General features: G+C 38.5%; 2 protein-coding genes across 3 annotated transcripts; both read right to left on the bottom strand.

Annotated features, from left to right (window-relative positions):
- Positions 1-4,012: 4,012 nt before the first annotated feature.
- Positions 4,013-8,577, bottom strand: bcl2l10 (BCL2 like 10). 2 transcript variants are annotated; one of them, XM_085451156.1, is made up of 3 exons: positions 8,449-8,577; positions 6,672-7,130; positions 4,013-4,803 (listed from the first exon to the last, which is right to left on the bottom strand). In XM_085451156.1, the coding sequence occupies exons 1-3, from the start codon at positions 8,560-8,562 to the stop codon at positions 4,681-4,683; spliced, it is 696 nt and encodes a 231-aa protein (XP_085307282.1). In that variant the 5' UTR covers positions 8,563-8,577; the 3' UTR covers positions 4,013-4,680. The 2 variants fall into 2 exon arrangements, with proteins under 2 accessions (XP_085307282.1, XP_085307290.1); XM_085451164.1 differs by lacking the exon at positions 8,449-8,577 and adding an exon at positions 7,950-8,272.
- Positions 8,578-13,017: 4,440 nt separating this feature from the next.
- gnb5b (guanine nucleotide binding protein (G protein), beta 5b) lies at positions 13,018-26,541 on the bottom strand. The gene is made up of 12 exons (XM_085451144.1): positions 26,285-26,541; positions 22,930-23,041; positions 21,878-22,014; positions 21,667-21,708; positions 20,691-20,767; positions 20,453-20,585; positions 17,595-17,738; positions 17,293-17,384; positions 16,720-16,768; positions 14,979-15,075; positions 14,594-14,760; positions 13,018-13,516 (listed from the first exon to the last, which is right to left on the bottom strand). Exons 1-12 carry the CDS (start codon positions 26,408-26,410, stop codon positions 13,505-13,507), a joined length of 1,188 nt encoding a protein of 395 aa, XP_085307270.1. The 5' UTR covers positions 26,411-26,541; the 3' UTR covers positions 13,018-13,504.
- Between the last annotated feature and the right edge of the window lie 16 nt (positions 26,542-26,557).

Genomic DNA, 26,557 nt, shown 5'->3' with positions numbered 1-26,557 from the left:
CATTCTCTGCTGCTGGCCAGTTCCACTCTGTTAAGCCTAAACTCTCCACGTCTTTGATCCTGTTGTTTGTGATTGCTCCTGTAAGCTGCTTTAGCTGGTAAATGTTTACTGACTGTTAAATGGCTGCGATAATGTGGAGGAACCTCTTTAACGCTGAAGCTTGTTGAGTAAAGCAAAGTTTTGGGGAGCTTCAGGCATCTTCAAGCTTCAGCCTGCTGATTGGTTGGGCTTCTTCTGTGTTCCTACAAGGAGTCTGCAAGCTTTCCTGACGGGTTTCTCCCACAGTCCAAACAGATACGTGTTTGGTGACCTGGTTATTCTAAACTGAGATGAATAATTGCAGATTTTTTTTCCTAGCACAACTGCAAGAAAGAAATGGACTATTTTGCCTGCAGGATCATTTTTCACACACACAAAAAAAGTCACTGCTCCCCCCCCACACACACACACCCACTCAAAGTGTCACAGTCGTCTTGTGTTCAGTGCAGTATCCTCATCTGCTGGCCGACACTCAAATTATCCACTGAGACCTTTCGTGACTGGGCACCGCGGTGGTTAGCACTGTTACCTCACAGCAAGCAGGTCCTTGTTTCAAATCCACGGGGTCTTTCTGTGTGGCGTTTGCAGTTCCTGCTTGTTTCTGTTCCACTGCGTCACAGAGATTAAACTGGTGAAACGTTGCTCTTGAATGCAATCATGCTCTCAGTTAAAGAATAATTCTGAACAACATCAGAGTTGATGGCGTAAAACTGATTTGGATGCAGTTTTAACAGAGCTTTTTTTTTCATACTTAAAAATGTCATGTGGATATCTTCTGTTCTTATGACGTTACAAAAAAATTATGAAAATTATTTCTTGGTATGAAGGTAAAATTTTGCATGGCTTCAATAAATACACTAAAGGTATTGTACAGAAAAAAAGCGACAGATTCTGAGGGACTTTTTCTAGATTTGGTTTATTTTATTTTGAATTAACGTACAGTGATTTGCCATTTAAAAAAAACACATCAATTCATGTGCAGGCCAAGTTTCGGTTTCAGTCTGGTCAAACTGTCACGCCGCGCTAGCCCTGTTTAGTCAGTATACAGCTAATTCACTGGAGGTCTCCATCTCCTGAGAGCGTAACACACCCACAGTTTAATATTTTTGGGTTTGATACACTTTCCATGATTGCCTCGCTGTTATGTATCTAGGTTAACAGCAGGATGTACTCACAAACACAGCCAGATTTTACCAGAAATCTGGAGTGTATGTGGTTTACATCTTTCTATTTTCACTCATTTACTAAGAAAAGCTCATGTATAGCTATGGCCTCAGCCCACCACAAGCCTTTGACCTGATTTCCCTTCCTGGGAAATGGATTTGGTGAATTCTGTATCTGTGTTGAAGTTGCTGTTTCTCATGGCAATAATGCTTTTTTTGTCACATGATGAAGTGGTCACATTTGGTCCAACTCCCAGTTCCCACGAAACCATTTCAGGGGCCGTGTTCTGCTCCCTTGAAAGCCTTCGATCTTCAGATTAGACACTGAGAAAGCCTCGCACAGTTTAGAAAAAGAAATTGACCTCTGACATTTTCTCTAACTTCTTATGTTTCCCACGAACGCAATCATACCCAGAAAGCATGTTTTGCTAAAATCTTGAGAGGGCCTTACTGGTATAAACAGAGTTGGTGGGGGGCAAATTCTCCTACCTCCTCCTTCTGCATTTTAGCAACGAGACATGTTTCATGACAAACTGGGGTTGATTGTCTGTTCCTGTTGAATCAGAAACCTGGCCATGCTTTTCTATACAAACCTAAGTTTTAAGAAATATGTAAACAAGGCTTGCAGTTTCTGCTGCTACCATTTCAGAGGTATTGCAATAAAAATTCAATTTTAAGATTTTATTTGTCAATCTTTGGTCGTACCAATTGTTTTGGCATAACTTTTTCCCGCTTTCTGTGTCAACATCACAAAGCTTTGAGTTTTTGATTCCTAAAACAGAGTTTTGTTATCTTCTGCTGTCTTAATCACAGTCGCATTTTACTGTGAGATGGCATCGTTCAGTCTGTTTGTGGAGATTTAAAAAAAAAGGTATTTTCTGGTCTTTTTTCCTTACCGGGAGCGTTCTCTCTACATGCACAATTTATACATTGTACATGAGGAATTATTGCCCTTTTTCACCTGGCGCTTCTCTTGCTGTAGCAGGAAATATAGTTTTGACACAAATTACCACAGAAAGCAGAGTTCATGAACTACTATTAGCACTGAGACGCTGTTGTTCCTTTACCAACCAGCGTGCATCCTGAGATCCTGAGGCAGGAATCTGCTCAATGGTCCCGCCTCACTAAAGTCGACTCAGTTTTTTTCTGTTAGGGTTTTTTTCCGTCTTCTTCTAATTTGGTAATGGCCCAGACACACTAGAGCAGAAATAAGATGGCAGTGTCTTTGACACCATGACTAACTTGGTTGGCCAGTGAGTGCACTGAATCTCAACTAATCACTTGGTGGCTTGGGGTGGTTTTGATCACAAGGCAGTTGCTAAAATGCATGCGTCTCTTTTTTGTACGCACTTCTGTAATCTACATGTGCACTAAAAGCACTTTTCCGATTTTAAACTGCAATCACCCACATTTAGTATCTTGTGCACTTGTGCAGATGCTGAGGATGACCTGCTTTACCTTCAAGGCACAGCTGCCCCATTGATTTGTATATTTTTATTGTCCTACTTTAATATTTTATTTAATGACATTTAATAGTTTTACTTATTTTACATTTATTTTGATTTAAATAATTAATTAATTAATTTTCCCTTACTGAAACATTTGCTACAGGTTTAATGTTTTGCTGCTGAGCGTTTTAGATTTTTCGGCTATTTAAAATTTGTTCTTGATCATTTAGTGACACTGTTTATTCTTGATGTCACACTTGCTATGCTTTAAATTTAAATTGCTTTGTATATTATAATTGATCCTTTTTGCAGGTCTGAATCTTCATTTAACTATTTATTTGCCACTTTGGTGTTTTTGTAAAGCACTTTGTAATGCTAATTCTTATAAGTGTTGTCCAAAAAACTTTATTGTGAAACTGAAAAATAAGATAACCCTTTAAACTTGCTGCGATGTCTCTGCATGATTTGTTTTGCACTGAAAGCTTCTTTCATTACATGTGGTTTTCACAGCTATAGCTTCCTGATGCAAATATCACACCTGAAAAGATCTCCAGATGTCTTATCTACCTAACTTATGAATGTCATTTGAATTATTTTTGTCAAATTACATTTGAGCCTCATTGCAGATCATCTCCATGTGTTCAGTGATTCCTTCAGGTGTTTGTGAACCTGGCTTTGAAGACAGTGGATGTGCTTATTATGTTGTGTAAACAGATGAAGCAATGAAAGCTGGCAATGTAATTTCCTGCAAAACATTAATAAAGGATCTAAGTTGATAATATGCAAACCTACAATTTCCTTCCTTATTTAGAGTGATAAGAGCATCACTTTGCAGCAGCCTCTCACTGCTAAGTGGCAACAGTCACACCCAGAACATCTACTTTGAACACAACATGGCAACTAAGCAGCCTCTCGTTTTGTATAGCTTAACTTTGAATTAGGATACTTATACATTTTAATTGATGACATATATGAAGTAAAAAGAAGGCCTTGGTGTACACCTATACATCTACACGTGATCGTGAAATCAACTATTTATACTGTCTGGATTCAACTTCTGTCCCTCTGGTCATTACTATTACTTCTTTCTCCTAACAATACAGAGAGTAGTCACTTTACTAAAATGTTGTTGTTTTTTTAATTTCTCTTTATTCAGTGCTGCACTAAAACATTTTTTAGTGCAGCACAACAGGATTTGAGTTTGAGCGTCCACCAGTGGAGGAGCACAGGAGAGACGGCAGGATATATCTTATTTATGAAAATGTGTCTGCACATGAAAGGAGGGACTGTCATTTACATTTCCCTGTCACGCTCCTGACCTCCGGCACAGACATTCAGGGGAGGAAAAAAATAAAACATGACAACATTTAATAAACACTTTTATTTAAAAAAGCAAAATAAATTAGAAACAATGTAAAAATATAATTTGGAGGAATTTTATTTTTTTCCCAGGAGTAATCTATTTGTATTCAGAATGGTCCCTGCTTTTTGGTAAGTTGACAAAGAAATGTTTTATCTAGCACCGTTGCATGGGAGTACAGAACAGCGTTGCTGATCTTGCAAAAATTATACAGTTCATATGAATTCAGGACAAACGGCAGACTGCAGTGTACTGGTTTCATATAAATACAATATATTAAATTTTACATTTTACTCTGGAATGCCTCTATACCATAAAAAAAAGAGGGGCAGAGGATCATGAAATCAAAATCTGAAGCTTTTTACCTTCACTGCAAGAAAAAGAAAAGAAAAAAGAAAAAAAAAAATCAGCCAGGATATGTAAACTGATCTCACTCACTGCAACATTTCCAAAGGCATTCAAATTGGTTTTACAATCTTTAGGGGCAAGCGACGAATGTCAGTTTTAAGGGGCTCCGAGACTGTGCAAACATTACCGTAACATCGTGAAATAACGTTCTTTCACTACAGAGGGCCCTTTTTTGCAGAGTGGTCGCCGGACGTTGTCCAACGTTTACGAAATCGTGCCGAATTTTAAAATATGTGGATGCATCAAGTGTGGAGAATGCCAGCTAGCGCACCAAGAGGAAGGTAAGCCCAGCAAGGCCGACACCGGCGGCAGCAAACAGCGCTTTCTTCATGGATGAGTCCTGGCTCACTTCTCTGGCACTGCGGGAGAACTTACAGAAGCCTTCCTACAAGAAGACAAACAGAAACAACATGTTCAGTATTATTACGAGTGCTGCTTCCAGTTATCCCCCCCCCAATGCACTGTTTTAGAGAAAGCAGCTACACCTCTGTACCCCCCCCCCCCTCACACACACACACACACAAAGACTGTATATAAAAGATGGAGGTAGCCACCACGCTGTAAACAATTGGTTTGTTAAGTCTTGTTATGAGCAATACTGCTGGGTCTTTACCAGACAGTACAAAGGAACTGCTGTTGTGATTTGTCGCTATATAAACAAACCTAAACTGAAGCCTCGAGCTGAGTGTTTTCATCATTATGTTTTTAAAGCAGACACAACAAACAGGGTGCAGATCTGTCTGCCAAACCACACACCATTGAGCACACCTGGATTTAATTACCCAAATTTACAAAATGAACTCCATGTTCATAATGCGGGTTTAAAAGCACGTCCGTGTCACTGGTTTACTGGTCAGACATCCAACTTTAATACCATCGACATCATTTCATTTGTTAATGTTTTATGATGATTGTTATGGTACATTAAAACTAAAACTAGGTGTGAAAACTAGAACAACTTGAATCAGGAGGCTTTGTGATGTTTGTGACACAAAATTTACCAGCTGCATCAATTTTGTTCTGGCTAAATGTTGGCCAAGGCCAAAGTCTTCAAAATCGATTCATTTTTGTTTGTTTGTTTCCCCAGGAGCAAAGAGGACATAAAAAAAATGTATAAAATAAATGTATTTTTAATCTATTGGCTGATTTGTTTTTGCCTAAGTATCAATGTCGACCCTAAATTCCTATTATGTTAATTATGAACAAATTTAGGCATAAACAATGATAAATATTGGCTACTGCCATCAGTAGAAGTCATCTTAATTGTTTGGGCTGATATCAGTACATCTTTGTGTATAAAACTCAAATAAATGTACAACAACAGAAGTAGTATGTTGGAATTTGAATTTTTCCATCTCTCCATCGTGTTTTCAGACTGAAGACATACATTCTGACCAGCGAGTGCACCTGCTCTCAGCTCCAGGTGTTCTCGCTGCCCGACAGCTGCTTGTTTTTCTAGTCATACCACGCTAACTTTCAATACAGCTAAAGCCAAACTCAACACACACACACAAGCTTTGACTGTTACTACAAAAAGTCCATCTGGCTGTGTCTGTTGAAACCAGCTGCCAGCCAAAGAAAGGAGGGGTGTGTGTGTGTGGGTGTGTGTTGGGTAAGCCCATTCATAAAAGCCAGCATCTGATGTTCAGTTGAGGCTTTTGGGACTCAGCCAGAGGGCATTATAGTTCACGTTTTTCCAGTAAATAAGCAGCCTCCCAGCAGGTTTAACCCTGCTAAGTCATCATCTGTGATCACCCTAACCTTCTGCTACTGGAACATGTTTTATATTTTTCTTTTTTTTTTTAAATTTTCCTCCAAGTCTAATCCTTCTAAGTTGCCTTAATTACTCTTTTTCTCCACTTTAAAATCTTTTAGATTTCTTGGCGAGACAAACTTTACCTACCACCATTATTGAGATCTTGTTGTTTTAGCATAAATTCCCCAGCATGTTGTCTACAATTACTTTGTAATTCCCAGAATCACAGTAGTCTCAACACTCATTGTGATGCCAAACAAAGTAATAAACAAGAAAGAATCTAAGAGATTTGTCCCTGGTTGTATCTTATGGCATAAACCTAAACAACAGATCAATCTATCAGACTGGTGATTTCCAGTGACAGTAATTCAAAGAAAAACAAAACACAAAAATCCCCCAGACAACTACCACTTTGAATCCACTGTTTTGCTCTTGACATAATCAAAGCCTCCCATATCTTCAGTTTTTGTGTTGACTCAGTTTCAGGGAACACCTACCCATCCATCATTATCCAACAGCCAGTCTTTCTTCTCTTCTCCCAGGTAATCAGCTATGGTCTCTGCCAGCCTTCTGCAGCTCATGGGCTCCTGTCCCAGTTCCTGCTGTTGACGAGGGTCCAGCCCCGGCTTCTGCTCCAGGATCTTTCTGGCCAGCACTCCAGTAAAGGCGAAAAGAGAAACAACCCTCCCCCAGTTCAAGTGTCCATCTCCAACCAGCTCCTTCATCACCTTTCTGAGGCTGAGGCAGTGGTCCGGTCCACACTGCACCAGGAAGGTCTGAGCGAGGTTGTCGAAGCGAGCTTGGTGCTGTCTTTCGATGTCCCAGCCTAGACGCCTCATGGCAGCGGCTGATTCGCTGGGAGGTGGAGGGGCTTGATGTGGACTCGTGCAGCAAAAGGACAGGTAGTCCTCGGCCAAAACCAGGGTCTCTTTCCACAGCCCACAGAATTTCATTTTCTACAAGTGAGGGGAAAAGAAGACGAGCTTAAGGAACTTGCCAATCGAGACACTGAACTACTATGAAGAACAAATGCTGATGATCTGGTTTTATCATCAGTAAATCTGCCGACTGCTTCCTAAACTGTGTGTTTGGTTCTGTATAATTAACAACTACAAAGCCTCACGGTTATCCCAACCCTGGATAACTGGGAGGGTTATATCAGGAAGGGCATCTGATCTGCCATGCTGTGGCAACTCCCTTGAGAAATATGGAAGCAACTGAAAGTACCTTCTTCATTTGAAAAGTGAAAATGTGACACTGGTTTTTCCCGGCATATAAAACAAGGTGCTAACACTCACCTTCTGGCAAAGGGAAACAAACACGATCATTTTTTCCCTTTAAAAAAATGTGTATAAAAGCTACCAAAAAATATGGTAAAATGACTCAAACAACCACGATGACATGGTCAAATTACCAAACTGTCTTCTTTGTACTGTATTCCCTCTCTGTACTACAGTAACTAAACTGTTTTAAAGCCTTTTAGCTCTGAACTGATGTCATATAAATAATGAATACTGGCTGCTGACATCTCCCAGAGTCATCTTAACTGATTACAGCCTCTGTATAAAACCTAAATATAAAATTATGAAGGCAAAATCCTTTAGCTTTCGCCTCCAGCTACCTCAATCGTGTGATTAACAACAGACGGTCTTTCAAACTAGTTTCATCAGCTTTGCTTTTGCACCCGCAGCTGTTTTCATATTAACACCGGCCAACCTAACGTAAGGGTTTTTCCATTCTCGACATAAAAATGCGTAAAAGTCAAACACTATGACCTGTGAGTCGGCTTCGGTTTCCGCGTCAGGTGTCGTTAAACGCAGGCAAAGAGAAACTGTGGTGTTAGCAGAGTATTTCCGTAGGCTGTGCTGCGGTTTAGCTTTAGCTTTCTGTTAACGGAAGCCACAGCGATGCTGAAGACGCACAGCTATCTCCACTTAAAGAGTAACGAACGGACACGCAGATCAAACAGATTGTAGTTTGGGAGTGGGGTCACTTTACGTGACCGTTTACTGTAGCAGCTAGCCGTCGGCCGGGTTGTTGGCTTTAGCTTCGCTGAGTAATCGTTGATCTGTCACCAGAGCAATGGAGGACACAAAGGAGCGCTCGCGAACGGAGAGCGAGCTCAGCTACGACAGCCACGTCTACGCAGTAAAAGCCGGTTTAAACCGACCAAAAAAAGACACTCCAGTGTGGACATTTTCCTGTAGCTCTCTAACAAGACACAAATTAGCAAAATAAACACGTTTTTCTTAAATATATTAAACAAAGACTCACCCTCCCAGCGATATCAGACTGCTCTCTGCACATACAGACGGCGGAAGGAGAGCGTCGGTACAGTTGAGTCTTCCCTTCAGCTGATGCAGAATGCGTGACTCCGCCTCTCGACATGATTTTTGTGCTGGGAACGTCGTGTGGACTGTGGAAAGATTCTACATTCTACAATTCGGGGACAATTTAGGCTTTCAAATGTTGTTTGTTTGTTTTTTAATTAACCCTATGTTTTAACATTTTCTGCTGTCCGTTAAGAAACTCAAATAATAAACCATCAAAGTGACATTTTTTTGAGATGCCATACTACAGAACCTTATAAAGTAGAGTTTAAAAATATAGTTTAATATAATCTTGACCGTTAATTTAAAGGAAGTTACCATCATACTGAATACTCAGTTTTAGATAAAACTTGTTTTATATCAACGTTTGAAAACAAGCTAGCACAAATTAACATGGATGAATAGATATATAATCTAGCATTATTTATCATAATTTACACAAGTGTATAATACTTGTTTTATGTGCATGGTAACAGGGTGTGTAGATAGCAGTGTTACAAATCAGTGCGATCAGTAAGTCTTGGTGTTTTCTCAGAGAAAGGTTGAGCTGAAAGTAAATAAATAAGTGTAGTTATATAAATAAAGGAAGGAAACTGAATTTAATATGTCTTCTGGACACCAAGTATTACAAACTATGCCAAAGAGAACTGACCTCAGAGAACTGCCACTAGCACATGACTTATGTCACTTCCTTTTTCCAAGTTTTTTCTCTTCCGTTTCCCAATTAGATAGGTTTCATTAGAGAACAGTAATTATATACTGCAAGTTATATCCCACAACACTTGTGGACTTCTGTTAAAGTATATTGATGATTAAAATATCACTTAATAATTGTAAAAGACATGTCAACAAAATTTAAAAAAAAAAGCAAAAAAGTGGATTCATAGTTTATTTTAACTGTTATACTTAACATGCAATTTGGTTATCAAGTGTATGGATTTTCAGGGAGTCCAGGACTTCTGACTTGTAGCTTTCAATTATTAAATCATTTACTAGCAGGGACTTAACAGAGGGGATTTAATGTCTATCAGAGAGATCAGCAAGTAAAAAAATTAACAATTTTACTTTTTGGTGAAGTCGAGGATGTTATATTGTTCTTTCTTCAGTGTGTACGCCCTATAGCTTACACATTGCTTCTTAGATGCAATGGACGGTGGATGTCGTATATTGTGTCTAAAAAAAACAATGGACATCCCTGCACAGGCTCTTTAAAAATTGGTATGTCCTCTGAGCTTTCACCTTCCTGCTCTAATGTCTGGAGCTCCTCCATCTCATCTGCTGACAGCAGGAAGTCTTTCTTTCCTTCAAGAATTCTGTGAAAATTCCTTTCTGCATCACTCAGTCCTCTGCCTCCTGAAGTGGTTGAAAACAGGAGTTGGTAAATCCTGCTCTCCACCAAATAAAATATTATAATATTTCTGAAATCCTATGAAATTGAAGTTACGAGTCTCATTGGACTTTTTGGACCCTTGTTGACATAAAACGTGGAAGCTGCAGTCCCCGTCATTAAAAAAAAAGTCAATGTTGCCTGTTAGTCAAACCCCCTCATTATGCTGTCATTAAAAATCCCAGGATATCATAAACTGTGATGACACAGAGGCCACAAAACTCATTTTCCTTAGCTTGGTTTGTCTTTTGGCTTAAAAAGTCCAGGTAAATCTACAGGTGTAATTTTGATAGCAAGGATTAATTAAGTTAATTGTTAACATTTCCCACGGCTCAGAAAGCAAACTTGCGGTTTATGGACATTTCTTTTTCGCCACTAAACAGTGACATCTGTTACTCGTTCCAAATCCATGAACAGCATGAGGAAGTGAAACATACAGAGGATATGCATATAATCACTATGATGATAAACTCAGTGTTAATTTTAGGGACTTTCACTTCATGGTAATACCCGTTGTATGCTTGTCCTTCAATCTCCGTTTCACCTTCCCTACATCACGGCCTTTCTCTGTCTACACTGGTGTTTCCCCCTGGGTGATTCCCACTATAAATTTATGACAATCTGAATGCAGGCTAGCAACGAAAGTGAAAAAAACACATGTAAAACAGAGCAACCTAATCCCCAGAGTGCATGTTTTCTATGACATAAGTTCAATCATCTGAAATGCAAAGTTAGTGGCTTTCGGAGAAGGTCGATGTCACAGAAACACAGTGATGCAGCTGTTATGTTATTAAAGTTGGATGCTGCCCTTCCTACAGCAGAAATACCACCCCCCCCGCTGTACTGACTGGACTTAGTGGCATTGTGGTAAACATGTCGCTAGATACATAAAGTGATGATGTGGATAGGGTGGCCGACCTTTGACCTTTGTTTAGAAAAAACAGAGACGTGTAAGAACGGCATCAACAATGCTTTGAGGTCAGAGACTGAACAAACAGTAGAGGGTCATGACATGAAAAGTCAGTGAGCGTCTCCCACCTGACGCCCTCAGAATCAGCTTATTCTTTGTCTCTTAGGCTATTTAATGAAGCCATGCAAGGCTTTGATGCATAAACTTGGAGGGATGGATAAAAATTTGGGGCTTTTTGATTCATTTGATATTTCTCAGAATTTGAGCCCTCCTAATAAGCACAGGAGATTACCACAGGGCGATTTTATATGGAAACAATATGTTTGCTTCCTTCAGGGGAATAATGTCACTGTTACAAAATGCTGTTTAAACGTTATCGTTCTGACGTAAAAGTTCTTTTTTTTTTCTTCTAAAATTATGTACACTTTACGTCATCGTGGACCTTTGCACATGCTTCCTGCATTACAGCATTTGTTTCCCTACCATACAGAGAACCATTGTTCACCCTTCATCGTCATAGTCCATGAAAATCAAATATCAGAAACAGGAAGAGATGTGTGAATCTAGAAATGCCTCGATAATAAAAAAAAACAAACAAACCACCAGATGAAAATTTAACTTAACAGTTTTAACTGGGATTCCAATAAGAAAGGAAACCCAACTTTACAAAGACTCTCATATAAGACCATAAAAAAGCTTCCATGTGTGCTTATTGTTTTACTTAGCAAGGGAGTCAGGAATGTTACATTCAAAATAAAATATATATTTGGCTTTCACATACCAATACCAAACCAGTAACTTAAAGTTAAAGTAACTAAAGTTAGTGTATCTTTTTTGGTGAGATGGTTAACATTTGTTTTGTTCTGTGTTCATTATATTCTTTGGTGTTTATTTTGGTCAAATCCAGATATAAAAGCGTTGCAGTTTAGATGGAGTTGTTTAAAAAGGGTAGATGTGCTAGGCTAAAACTACAGCTTTCACATTTTTAGTCAGTAGCTTGTGTTATTTTCCAGCTGTTTTTGCAGTTTGTATGACACTAAAGATAAGATTTAGCACTATGTTAAAATTTCAAACATCCTGTCAGCATTAGTAATGTCCTGCTTTGACCCCCCCCTCTAGCATACGTTTTGCTTCCCATTTACTTTTTTGATATATGGTCACCTTATTCACAAACAAAGTCAAGTGTCGAATCTTTTTTTTATCTCCATATCCTCTGCAGAGCCAGACAGTTTTATGTTTACTGTGGATCAGTTACGTAATTCAACAAGCTCAGTGCCTGTTAACTGATTGTCAGACAATCATAAAATGTCTGGTATGTGGAAAAAAATAAAATAAGGTAAATAAAACAGACAATATAAATCAGTGCATTCAAACAGATTGTGTACTATAAAGCAATCTGGCATGGTATGTGAGTAGGAATAATTGTGATAACAAGTACCCGACTGAAATGGTCCAACAAGGTTTGAGAATTCAAACAAAATCCTGTCCTGATCTTTAGCACAGGGAACCAATATCTTTTTCTTTCAGGAACTGTTATGAAATCATTCATTAATTTATATTAAAAAAAAAGAAGAAACAAAAAGCAAAAAAAAAAGCCTACAAAAACGTTTTACTGAGCTTTTCATTGCTGCACTACCCTCTTTCTGCTGGGATACAGTGTAAACGCCCCCTAGTGCCACTAAATGGAACCAAAGAAGACCGCATTTTCTTCTGTCTACTTCCTTCTCATTTTCTCTCTACTAACTTTCCCAAAAAAATCATACTTGGGGATTTAAATGCTTCAGTGATTTCACCAATTATAACCTTGCAATAAAAGATTTGTGAGATCTCTGCTTATTTACATCTCTCCCCTTCCCAGAACAGAAGAAATGCAAATTTCAGCCACTGGAACCGAATCTAGGTCATCCTGAATGCCGGGAGGCTGAAGTTGAATGCAGCTTGAGAGGCACAATCAGTTAAAATGAGGGGATTTACAAAAGTCTTTACATGCTGCTGTATGCTTTGTTAAGCCATATCAGGTCAACCTTATATGCTTTTGCATTTGCATCTTCAGAGTGTGGTTAGACATGAGTGCATTAAAAGGATATATATAGTATCCTGTGTGTCAAGTAGGGGCCAGGGTAGAAGTGGCTGTAGCCTACATGAAAATTTGTATTTTCCCCACAATAAAATATGCATTTTGAAATAAGAAAACTGAGGTTCTATTCAAATTTCTTTTCTTGTGTTTAATCATGACATCAGCTACAGCAAAATACCAAAAAAGTAGAGACAATATACACAACACATTTAACAGCATGTGCAACTACAGCTTCTTAAGAAAAGTGACAGTGGGCATTATTTACATGACAATCGGTAATATTGTTTGCAGTATGACACACAAGTTTGATCATGCAGATGATTTCTAAAGGTTATTTGGCTCTTTACAGGAATACATATTTCACACTATGTTAAAAAATAACATATTTATTTAGCATCAGTCATCAGGGTAACAATAACAAAGACTGGGAATACCAACTTCTGCTTAAACAAATATCCACTTTATAGATATTATTGAATATTTTCATTCAGAGACATCTGAGGGCTTGGCTGACTGAAGGTTTCTTCAATACACACCTGAAATAGTGCTAATATTTCAGGCTGGGCTTTGGGATTATTGGCCATCAAATGTAGATACCTTTGTTGGAAACTACCACGATAAAAACTCTAGGCCCAAACCTGCATGAGACAGAAGTGCAGAGTTAAAAACATAAATTTTTATGTCAGTAGCTACATTAAAAAAAAAATAAATTAACCAGCCACTTTATTAGATACCCATTCAACTACTTGTTAACACATATATCTAATCGGCCAATCACCTGGCAGCAACATTTAGGCATGTAGACATGCTTTGACCAAGCACTTGAATGGGGAAGAAAGATGGTTTAAGTCTGAGTATTTCAGAAACTGCTGATTTATTGGGACTTTCCACAGAATCATATCAATTGTTTACTGAGAAAGGTCCAGAAGAGAAAATATCCGGTGATCAGCGGTTTTCTGGGTGAAAATCCCTTGTTGATAGGTCAGAGGAGAATGGTCAGACTACTTCCAGCTGATAGGAAGTTAACACTAACTCAAATAATAACTTGAAAAAGAGTATCTTTGAGTGCAAATATGATGAGCCTTGAAGCAGATGGGCTACCGAGGACCACAGAGAATGCTCCTGTCATCTAAGGACCGGCAACTGAGGCTACAATTCACAAAGGGTGACCAAACTTGGAAAAATGTTGCCTGGTTTGATGAGTCTTAATTTCTGTTAGATGGTGCGATCAGAATTTAGCATAAATAACATGAAACCACGGATCCATCCTGACTCGTTTCAACAGTTCAGGTTGCTGGTGATGGTGTGACAGTGTTTAGGATATTTTCTTGGCACATTTTGTGTCCCTCGCTATCAACTGAATATCATTTAAGCACCACAACTTAACCTGAGTTTTCTTGCTGACTATGTCCATCTCTTTATAACTACAGTGTACCCATCTTTTGATGGTTACTTCTAGCAGGATAACACACCATGTTACAAAGCTCTAATCATCTCACAAAGAATTGAAGAAGTTCTGAGAGCAAATGAATGTCCAATCCAGTATTAGCAAGGTGTGCCTAATAAAGTGGCTAGTGAATTTATAAAATGACTCATTCACTAACGGAACATGAAGTATATTTTTAAATTAAAAAGCCACAGTAAATTCCAAAACAAGCCTACTGTTTACCCAAAACAAAAATATAATTTGATCCTGTTGAGAAACTCCAGCTCACCCGTAAAGTGCTATCCCAGGAAGCTGAACAGAGCGCTGTGCCATCAGGTGACACTCTCACTCTGCTAACACGGTTCTCGTGACCAAACAATATGGTGGCACGAGTCCCCTTCAAAACATCCCATACATTGATAGCGTAGTCATTATAACCAGCGAAGAGCAGACGGCCTGAGGGTGGAAGAAAGAGAAAGATATGGTGGAGACATAGATGAAAAGGAAGTGGGAAAACCAGGGAAGCAGACACTCACAAATTATAAGGTGAAATTCCTTTTGAATCTAAATTTGAGACAGAACAGAGAACCAAAGCGTTCTCAAGCTTTCTTGAGCCAAAACGTACTGAACACATTTGTTACAGCAATTTAAAGAGTGTTTGACTGACTCCTCACCGCTCAGAGAGAAGTCACAGGTGGAAGCGCCAAATATGATGCTGTCCTTCTGGTAGACTGCCACTTCACGGTCAGCTCTCAAGTCATAGAAACGGCACTTTGGAAAACCAGAAAACATAGAAACAACCAGTATGTAAAAACATACCAAGGTGGTTATTCCGGTAAATGGCCTACAGTGCAGATTATCAGAGTAAATCACAGCAACGAGGCTGAGGTTGCTTTTAGAGCTAAACTGATGTTGCCGTTGTTTCTGCCACGCCCTAATTAATGTGACCAATCAAATTACAGGGAGACAGGAAAAATAATGAACACTTAACCTAAATCCAACCTGAGAGGTAGCATAAAACTAAACATGTCTCATGACACAGACTACACATGTCTGTACATGTACATGGGACAACTGTTAGTAAAAATGTAACACATGTTTAATGTTTGTAAAAGGACCTTCTTCGTCTCAAAAAAAAAAACTCCCTCAAAATGCAACTTAAAGATGAAAAAAAGGAAATTCGAAATTGGAAAATGAGTCACCTAAGTTTAAAAAAAACAATCTCAACAACGACTATTGTTCAGAGACAATAACTCCAGTCTCCCAAGGGAAATGGATCCATTAATCTGGGACAATCTGCTCTTTATTGTGACCTCGTTGCACTTTATATTATCTCGCCTGACGTCTTAAAGTCTTCCTGCTTTAAGGTTTTTCTGCCAGAAAGCACTGAAGGAAAATTTCTCCCATCAATGGCTTTTTCCTTTCGTCTCAGCCACTTGTCTGCTAATATAAAACCTAATGTAGTTGTACAATTTTATCCAGGTGTAAGCTTTGAACCACAGGTCAGAGTATCAGTGCAGTCCTGCTTTCTTCCATAAACATGAAGTCTCTCACGCTTTCCAGGTTTAAGGAGGAATCATTTCATCCCAGTCCCAGCTTGAGTCCCAGTTTGTTTTAGAAAGAATTTTACTGATGACAATAAGTCTTTATACTAAGGTAATTAATCGATAATAACAATTTTACATCTTAATAAGTCTAAATAAGTGCTGATAATAAGATCACAAACAATCCTTACAGGATTTGTATGTTTTTTTTTTTGTTACTTTAATGATATTACCACATTTTTAAAAATGTATTTAATAACAGTTAACTATGCACTTTAAAACTGACCTACACATTTTTTCCCTAAAAATACCTTATTATGGGTAATAAAGCTATTAATAACTAATGTGCTTTTTAAAACTCTAGGTGTCTGGCTTGAGTACTACATGGTGTCGAGACTGAAAAAAACAAACAAACTAAAGTACAATATTTTAGTGCAATAACATCTCAATGTCTTTTGTTGTCATTGCTTTTAGTCTCTTATTGATAGTTCTGTATTGATTTTCTGCATTTGGTATGTTTCTGTTTTTTTACTTCTATTTTAATGTCATCCTTAAGGTTAAGCTTATACTCAGTTTTATCTTGTTTTGTACTCTTAATGTATCTATTCTGTAGCGTTGCTTTTAAAGCACCTTTCTAATAAATAAAACTATTAATGTTGTTATAAATGCCTTGATAAGAAAAAGCGAATCACAGAGTTCACAATAAAGCTTAATAATGTTCCAAAAATAAATCAGAGGGAGCTCTGTGACTCAATATTACTGCTCCACGCAGGAACTGAGACAGTCATTTATCGTATTGTATCACTGATGGCACAGAGTGACATGAGCTCATCGAAACAAACAGATGAGCAGGTTACATGACAGGACTCACCGTCGCATCATCAGAGGCAGATGCAAATGCATCTCCACTGGGGTAGTACCTATGCACAAGTAGACAAAAGCAGGTTTAGAAATGATGCGGTAATGATGTATTTTCCATTGAAGAGGAAATTGACAGATTCTGTTTTTAATTTAAGCTTTTCTTTTGAAGTAAGTAAATTATTTTGGTGCATGATCTGCATCACAGAGCTCAGTCTGTATGACCAACACAAGAACACAAACAAGTCTTCTAAATGAAAAATGTGTTGGTTTCTCAATACTCTCCTTTTGTTCACACACTCAAAAAATATCTATAAGAAAATACAAAAATGTAAAAATAATGTCTCAGAAATAAATTAAAACTATTATATTTATTTTTGTTGAATTGTTTTTCTCTCAACATCAAAAGGCAGCAGCTGTCTTCACTCAATGTGTGAACATACTGTATGTGGTTTTGCTCTTTATTTATTCAATTTGCTCCCTTTGGCTACAGCTTTTTAATGTCTGTCAAAGAAATGATCCATTTTTCATTTGTAAAATCAAGAAACTGTGATTCACTTAAGCTTTTTAAAAGAGTAGGACCCACTTCACGCAGTTGATGTCAGACTCGTGGCTCTCGAAAGATTGAATGTTCTGTCCAGAGCGCATGTCCCACACATTGGCCTTCATATCACAGCCCTGACAACACAAACACACACATACAGATAAACAGACACACACAGGCGCACAAAGAAAATATTGTTGTTCTCCAGTAAAATCCCAGTTTCTTCATCATAGTTCAATGAAAACCAAACACAAAGAAGTGAATTACAGGGTTTCCCCTGAAGAAGACCACATAAATCTCAAACCAATCCACAGAATATTTCTCTCTCTCTCTTTCGCTCTCACCCCAGAGACAAAAGTGTTTCCAGTCTCAGATGGGGCGAGGTCCAGGGACAGGACATCAGCTGTGTGACCGTGGAAACTCTGCAGCAGCTGCCCGCTCTCCACATCCCACAATGCACATGTGCCATCGCCACTGGAGGTCAGGAGCTAGCAGACACAAATGTACAGAGATACATGAATATAAGAGCAAGGCCATGCATCTTCTTTATATATACACAACACTTTTTATCACTCATGCCTGTTTGTTTAACCCTTAAGCAACCCAACTACTTTAGCAGCTAAAATGATAAGCATCATTTATGACCCAATCATATTTTATGGAAACTTCAACTAAAAGCACAAACTGCAGAACTAAATAGTTTAGACAATTGCCATTTTACAAAACAATTTTTTTAACCCAAAGGTATATTTCAGTGAATTGTGTAGTACAATTGTGTATTTTTACATGCTAGTATAATTTTAACACCAAAATATGACACCATCGTCAGTGTGTTTTTTCCATCCTGTTCTAACTATACACAAAGCTCTGATTGTTGATGTGTAATATTATAAAACACTGAAATATAACTAAATGTTAGCAGTCAGAAATAAATACAGTCCTTTCCACAGCATTGGGGAGTTCCTGTAAAAACTCGGAGAAGCAGATTGAAGTAATCATGGCATGAAACGTCACAAAGGCACGTTCCAATATCTGATTGAGGTTAGAAATGATTTTTAGGGAAATGTTTTTAAATATCTTTGCCCAATCGAGAACCTTGAAGCCAGTGAAACCCAGACCATAGAAACTAAACAAAAAGGAAGCTTAGAAATATTAAAATAGTTTGGAAAGCCTATTTTTTGGTTGAAACTGGGATACACAACAGAACAATGATCCCAAGCACACCAGTGAATCTACAGCAGAATGGCTGAAAAATAAAATAATCAAGGTGCTGTCCTTGCAGCACCTTGATTATTTTTGATTTTTTTTTTTTGCTGCGAAATGTGGTTCTAAAAACTACTGAATCATGAGGCGTCCATTTTCACATGACTGTTAACTCTAGCACTTGATTAATTCAGAGAAGTGAAGGTTTCTTTACCCTAAACACCCACACAGACATATGATTAGTGGTTTTATCTTTGCTGGGTTTTTTTCCTCCTTCTTTAAAAGTATTTTTAGCTGCTTGGTTTCATTTCTCAGTTCAATTACGTAGAAATGAAACAGATAATACACTAGATAGTGTGCTCCTAATCATTACGCAATTATGGTCAAATAAAGTACTTTTTTAAAAATTAAGCGTTCGGCTTGTTTTATTCTGCTTTTATAGATGGATTGCTCTGAGGGGTTGTCAGTTAATTTGCCAGGAAATCTAACCTAAAGAGGAACCTTTGCCTATTTATTAGTCAAGGCAGGTTTTTTTTCTATAGCACAGTTCATGCACAAGACAAATCAAAAGGCTTTACATAAACATTAAAAGGACATTAATAATAAAAACCTAAAAAAATAAATACATGAATGAAATAAAATTAAAAACAAAACAAAATATCGAGAAACCGTCATCAGAATACATGAAGTGAGTTGCATATGATACAAACAGGCAACGTGGGGAAGAAGAGTACATCCTCTCTGTTACAAAAACTCTTACTATGTATCTGAATACAAAGAAGCAGACAAAATGTCAACAAATCCTCTAATGAAAACAGATTACGGGCACTTAGAGACACATGCAGACATCTGAGGTCCCTGCCGGCTGGTGGATTAGAGAGCTCCTGCTGGATGACCCCAGGCACAAAAAACACCACACATCCTGCCTGCACCAAGCGGTAACTCCAGTTTCAACACGAATATAATTATCAGTAAGCCACAATTACTCCCACACACAGATGGAAATCTCAGCGATCTGACGGAGAGCCTTTGCATCACTTTACGCACCACCAGCCTGACCATAAAACTTCCATGGTTGGTTCGTTATTACTCAGTGAAACCACACAACAGCACCAGCTGAAAACCTGAGCTAACACACGGATATACACAAATACTACACGATCAAAGCATGTAATCTAGACTTTAAGGGATTTTAAAGCTGCTCAATTGAGTCTCCTACACACTGCTGCAGTAAAATATACGGGAACTTAAAAAATATAAAGACTGGCATGCGTGACAGTGTGTTGAAGGGAGAAAAAAGACGACAGACAGGAAGACGACATGCATGTGTGTATTTTTGTGTTAAATGTTCTGCCCTCAAGTCACTGTGCTCCACTCTTCTTTAGATAAAAGCCACTCAGTGTCTATTAATACACCCATGAGAGAGGATCATACCTTCCCCCCCCCCTCGTCTCTTTCCGGCCCCTCCTCATCCCTGCCACCCATCTCCTTTCTCCTCTCCTTCCCTGCCCTCATTTTACCTCCACTCCCACTGTGTTCCTGTGCCTCACCGAGGGCCAAAGTGAAGTAAATTATTAATGCCAAATATTTCAGGTCGTCTCCTTCATGTTCCCTTTTTGATTCTCTTCCTCTCCCTACCTGTACAGAAAAGACCCCTAACTTTCAACATATGGAAGCCAGTATTTAAAAGAAAAATGAAGAAGATAACCGTCACTATTCCTTGAAAAAACAAGACTGATTAGATGTAATGAAGGAGGGATGGAGGTGGAAGGGAAACATTCATACGATGAGCAGCTTGATCGGGTAATTATGCCATGTTTTTTCTTTATATTTAGCAGTGCTACAAAAGCTTTTCTCGCTATCATGGCTCAAAGTAAAGAAAAATCCTTGTTGCACTCGTTGGCTGCATTGAATATGCTACCATGTACTTCTACTGGCTATTTGAGAAGCCTGGAGGACCACATCCCCTAAAAGCTCCACCAGCTGATGCGCCGCTCACCTGCATGTCAGAGTTGGTGAAGGAGCAGCCTGACACATAGTTGGTGTGCATAGCAACCGACTTCTTCTTCGCAGCCAAGTTCTCATTTTTGTCCAGAGACAACGGGATGACTGAGCACTTGTTATCCAGGCCACTTTGGGAGAAAGCAAATGTTCAGTAATGGGTTTCACCCCAGTTACAGCGACAAAGTAGTCACCGATAACCATTCATGATTAAACACAAAGATCTTTCCCCCTACCCGCATGCTATAGCACAGCCCGAGGGGGCATAAGCACACGCCAGCACCCACGTGCACGGCAGGGGAACTCCATGCTCCTGTGGGCAACAGAGAACGTAATAAACACACATACGCAAAGAAAAAAAATGGTTATTATGGTTAAAAAAAAACACATATCTTCTTTTTTAACATAAAAACAAGCAAGGCAGCTTGTGCACAGCTGTGGTTTAATCTGGATGTGGTGTGTATTAATGAGGATTAAATTCAGTGTACTTATGCCTCCTCGTCACGAGGCATAACGGCTAGAAAAGCTGAATCCTGGCTATCATTTAAGGCCGGACACATACACTGAGTGATTATGGGGGACAGATGGATAGATAATATTTGAATTCATATTTCCATATAGTCGTGTCAAGTCCTCTTTCTCTCTCTTTGAGGATATAGGATGGCCCACTCACACCCTCAACACCAGCACATATGGTGATGGAACATGCATCTGAGCATTCAGAGGAAGAGAAAAATCACTCAGACTTACATAACAGACGGAGATTGATTCTGATCTTTTTTTATGTTGAGGGAAATTATTAAGGTAGACTGAAAACATGAGCATTAGCATTAATGCAAGAGCACTAATGGTGCTGTAACAGTATGCATTATATGTTATATTTACTCAAAAAATTAAATTTGTTATTTTTAAACTTGGGACAAGGTTCCTGTAATGTAATTTTTGCTGCAACTTGAGATGAATTTGGACTGAAGCGTGAAAGATTCACAGCAGCAGATTGTCATATTTTGCAAGCCCCTGACGTAAAATGTTCCTCTTTTCCTTTCCAGAAATTTGCAAGGAGAGGAAAAGCACATGATGTTTCCAAGTTCCCAAATTTCATAGACATGAAATTCATAGTTTTTTTTGTAATTTTGCAAGAATAATAAAAAATGCACTAAAAGATCAAGGAATTCTTAGACATACAAAAACGCCACATAAAGGTTTACACACCTTATTAAGAGTGAATGCATCCCAGACGATCACTTTTCCGTCCTAGGATAGAGAAATGAAGTCTTTTAATGGAAAAATAAACGCACAAAAACAAATAGGCCAACACAGAATAACAGACACACTGTTGTGTCATAGAAACAACACAATATTTATCTTTAGATACTACATCTTGTGTATGGATGTATGTGTGTGTGTGTGAGCAGGTGCATACCTGTGATGAGCTGACCATGCGTCGCTTGTCTTTGCACCAGTCCATACACAGCACCTTGTTCCCGTGACCCTTCAGTACACGTCTGGTCTTTATGGAGAGAGCACTCAACACCTCAACCTTCTCTGCCACCTGGTGCACTGAGGTGTAAAACACACGCGCACACACACGCACACACACACACACGCACGCACGCACAATTTACCAGTGAAAAGGAAGTGAAAACATTAGCAAAACAAGTGGTTTTTATGAATGTAGAAATCTGTGCATTTTGCTGTTTTTTCTAACAATTTCATAATCAAAATAATCTTTATCTAAAAAAAGATAAAGATATTTTTTATATTTCTCAACTGCTAATGCTCTGTTGTTGTACATTTCACTTAAATGCACATTAGCCTGTTATTAAATATCAATGATCTGATGCTCTCACTCTGCCAGTGAACATCACTGTCGATAGGCGATGCTTTTATCAGATAGATATTTAGTAAACTTGGCTTTCAAAACTGCTGTCATGTAATGTTTTTGTAGTTCAAATATGCTTGTTATTAGATCATTGCTAGCTCTGCCAGTAAATTACAGCATTAGTGGGCATAACGCTAAAGAGTTTGTCCTTGCAGGCGCACTGTTGCCTCTGCATGTCAGCTTCATAGACTGTAGCCCTAAATTATTATGATTATTATATATAAAGGCAGTTGTAACATTCAAGTGACAAAAAAACATTAATAATTCTGATCTGCCAAATAAAGTTTTTCATTCCCCAGCACTTTTAACTAACAGCCGTATATTTCCAGTGTTTTCTATACCAGACTTATTCATGATCAAATATCCCCCCCCCTCTTTTTTTAAGGTTCCCATCCTTTGCCCCTCAATTAAAATAACAAATCCTGGAAACGCCCCTGCACAAAACCTCTCCTTTGCCACCCCATGTAAAATTTCAGAGACAAGTCCAACAGCTGGCAGCTGCATATTTTAAGCAGATAAGAAAATGTTTCATTAGAAAACGAGAAGCAGAGTGCTTGAAGCTCGTTTTGCTGTTTGTTTAATTCATCACTTACACTCCACGTCGTTCAGCTTGTTTCGCTCCTCCTCCAGCTTCTTCTTCAGAGTCTCGCTCTCCCTCTTCAGTGACTCCAGGGTTTCCCCTTTTTGGAGCCCCTGACAAGCCATCTTCGAGAGCAGAGAAAAGAGGAGAGCAGAGGGAGGAAGGGAGCGGGAAACAAGGGAGAATTGGGAGAAGCGGGTGGTTGGCGGTTAGAGGTTTGTTTAAATAGTCCTCGAGCGTGACTGTGATGCTGTTGCGCGTGCTGCACTCCGCTGCTCTGCTCAGCCTCCTCCCCCTCTCTGCTCCCTGCACCGCTGTTCACCGGGAGCTCCTCAGTCTCCACCTTTTGTCTTATTCCCATATTCCAGTTATGGCATGACAGCTGCTTTCAAAACGCGTTGTTATTTAACATAAAAATTTATGCAAGAAAATTTATATGAGAAAATATTAAGATGTTTAAATAATGATGAGGCATTATATATGAGAAAGCTGACAATCTTCAGTTTAAGTTTGTGGGACAATTCTGAAAAGGTAGGTCTAAATCCTATTTTGAGTTTTTAGTTTTTCATCAGTTTTTTTCTGGAAAATGTTCATTAAAGTTAATTTAGACAGTCCGATTGAAGGACTGTCTAAATTCACATTAACATATCTAAAAAATTCGAAGTATATTATACATAATTGTGACTATATAAACTGCTATTGTAAATCTATCCAAGCGCCTGCTTATAAAAAATAAAATTAAAAACCACCACAATCTTAGAAAATGTTGCTATACTTTATTTGTTATTTTTTGTGGTGGAAAATTGAAAGAAATAAAATTGTGAGCCTCTATATGTCTTATATGTTATTTACTGAAATGTCTGCAGAGGGACCAACTCATCACAGAAGGTAAGACAGTCTGCAAACGAGTGGCCACGAACAAAGAAATGATTCAATATTTAAAGCTTGATTCTCACGCATGCATGCTGGCTGGAGTCTAACAGAGTGAAGCCAGATTGACCTAAACAAAGATGCAAGATGCATAAACCAGAGCTGCTCTGCTCGCCTTGAGGCACATGCAAAGGGTCACTGCTTATACACTCCCATTTACGTTAACCTGTGTGCAGACAAACAAAGCTTTCACAGTAAAACAAAGAACAGAGTAAAACAGTTACAGCTCTTATTTTTCTTCTACACTTCTCAGCGCCAGTGCTGGAAGTGAGTCGCTCTTCTTGCATCACTTTGCCACTACTGGAGATTCCAGGCTCTGGTTGCCTAGGTAACCCTTTACCATATTGCCGCCCCGCACCCTGACACATGGCTCAGTGGTTCGCTTCGCTCTTACTGATGCTAAAAAAAGTTTTATATTTCTTTTAGTTTGTTTATCATATTCTCTCTGGAGACGTCATCTTTCAGGCTGCTTTTAAATAAAAGGTTAAATGGGTAAAATTATTACTGGTCAGTTTGTTTCCTGCGCCATCTTTAGGTAATAAATGGTATTACATGAAAGTATAGCCCAGCCCTTGTTTAACTTTGCCTGATGTCTCTTCAGCACAATAAAGAGATTTCTATGACTTGAGCTCAGAGCAGCTGTTTCTTCACATTCTGTTAATAGCTTTTTTAGTAGAATTTAATGAGTGGTGGTGATGATTGTGCACTACCACTTAAATGAATTTAATCATTGTTTTTATTTATTTTACTAAGTTTAAACCCATAGCGGTAGCACCTATACATTCATTTAACAACAGCAGCAGGACACATAAAGCTTGATGAATTACCTAGCAGGTGATGATACAGCATGTCTAAACATGCTGCAGTTTCAATACTGTGCCATGTTGATAGTGATTAACGTGTTTGTGTGTCCTTTTCTGCAAGTGAATATCAAATAAAATTGACAATTTTTCCCACACTGGCCATTCAAATGTTATTTAACATAATCATTACATCAAACCTCAATAGAATCAAAGTAGGCAGTTTGATCCTTTGTTACAGATCTATTGTTTGTTTAATTGAAGCAGATATGTTAATATTATGTAAAGTACATGTTAGGAAGTGTATTTCTGTCCTTGTTTGGAGATGATCACAGGGGACACTGGTGTCAAGTGAGCTGAGAGCCACTTCCTGTGTGTGTGTGTGTGTGTGTGTGTGTGTGTGTGTGTGTGTGTGTGTGTGTGTGTGTACATGTCAAAAGGTGCTGATGAGCGATGGGTCATTAGTTAAACAGATGCTGCACAAAGTGTGAGTGTCTTCAAACTAAAGATGTACCTCACATGTAGAAGCACGTCCTGATTTTACCACTAACCCTAACACTAAGCCACAGGAAGAAATATATATTTTTTAAAAAACAGCAAGGAAATTGTTTTACAGACAAGTGCAAATAATTTGTTTACACCCATCTGCTACTACAGCTTTAATATTGTGATAAAATTAAAATACATATTAGAATAGTAGCATTTCTTTCCAGCATGGAAGTACAGTAACTTGGACAGGTGAGCTAACCTGATTTCCACCTGTCAAAACTACAAACACTGGCATTTAGCTCTGTAAAGTGAATAATTTCAAAGTAATAAAATTGTTTCGATATTTAACAAACAAAAAATCTCCAGTTCATCTGCAGAATGAGGCAACTAAATTAATAAAATGGAGCAAGCTACCAAGCTCAAACAGAGCTAAACAATATTTATGTGTTCCCTAAATGCAGATAATACTTGACTCACACATTTTTTTACATTTAAAGGGGAGTAGCAGAATATCTGCCTTCAGATATGCAAGGTTGTAGCATTCATGTTAGTGATGCTGGAGGCAACGAGCATTAGTGACAAAAACATCCTGCAGCACTGTTGAGCATACCAAGCTGTCCATATTATCCCTCGATTGGTGAGTTAGGAACACTCCGGGCATTTTTTGCCAGTATTGGAGAAACAGACGTCTCATCATGTGAATTGTTAGGTGGTAGCTGCTCAAGTATAAAGCTTTTAAATCAGGGACAGAGGACTTTTTTTTCACAAGGGCTACACATGACATCTATGCTTATGTTCAATTTAATAAATTTAATAGACATGGTTGATTAGCTTAAAGGCTATTTGCCGGCCCTGAAGGGCGAAGACCTTTTCTCTAAAAACAACAACCTTCTGTTAGAAAATGTTGACTGCTTAGGTATAAATTTGTTGCACAATCATAAGATTACTTACATAAATGCAGTATCAGCTTTTAAATTAGGCTACATCTTGTTAATTGGTATGCATTGCATGAGCCAATAATGAATGATTATGTTATGAACATGGACACACTCATTGCAATCATTCACAATGGTATTCATTAGCATAATGCTGCCTTTTGTTTGATTTTTGAGGGGAGGTGTAGCGATGAAAATGAAAGGAGAACATTACCATTTCCACACAGAGGGAGCAGTAGTTGGTGGCCTCGTTCTTAATGTAGATGTTCATCAGAGGACTCGGTTTACTGCAGCTGTCGCAGGGGCCAAAAGTGGCCGCCACGAAAGTCTGGTCACACATGGCTGCAGAGGATCACCAGCACACCTGCAGAAACCCACAAGACACACACATAAAGATGACTTTAATCATCAGGATTACATGTTGGAGGGTTTTCTTTGTGGCTCTTCTGGTTTCTTTTCTCAGCTCTGACCACTTGTCTTGTTTTGC

This window comes from Copadichromis virginalis, linkage group LG1, assembly GCF_057382275.1.
Source record: "Copadichromis virginalis isolate Kocher_CV1m ecotype Utaka linkage group LG1, C_Virginalis_male_GT1.1, whole genome shotgun sequence".
In the NCBI taxonomy this organism is placed as follows: Eukaryota; Metazoa; Chordata; class Actinopteri; order Cichliformes; family Cichlidae; genus Copadichromis; species Copadichromis virginalis.
The sequence above is the reverse complement of the archived record's forward strand: the minus strand, read 5'-3'. Positions and strand labels throughout refer to the sequence as shown.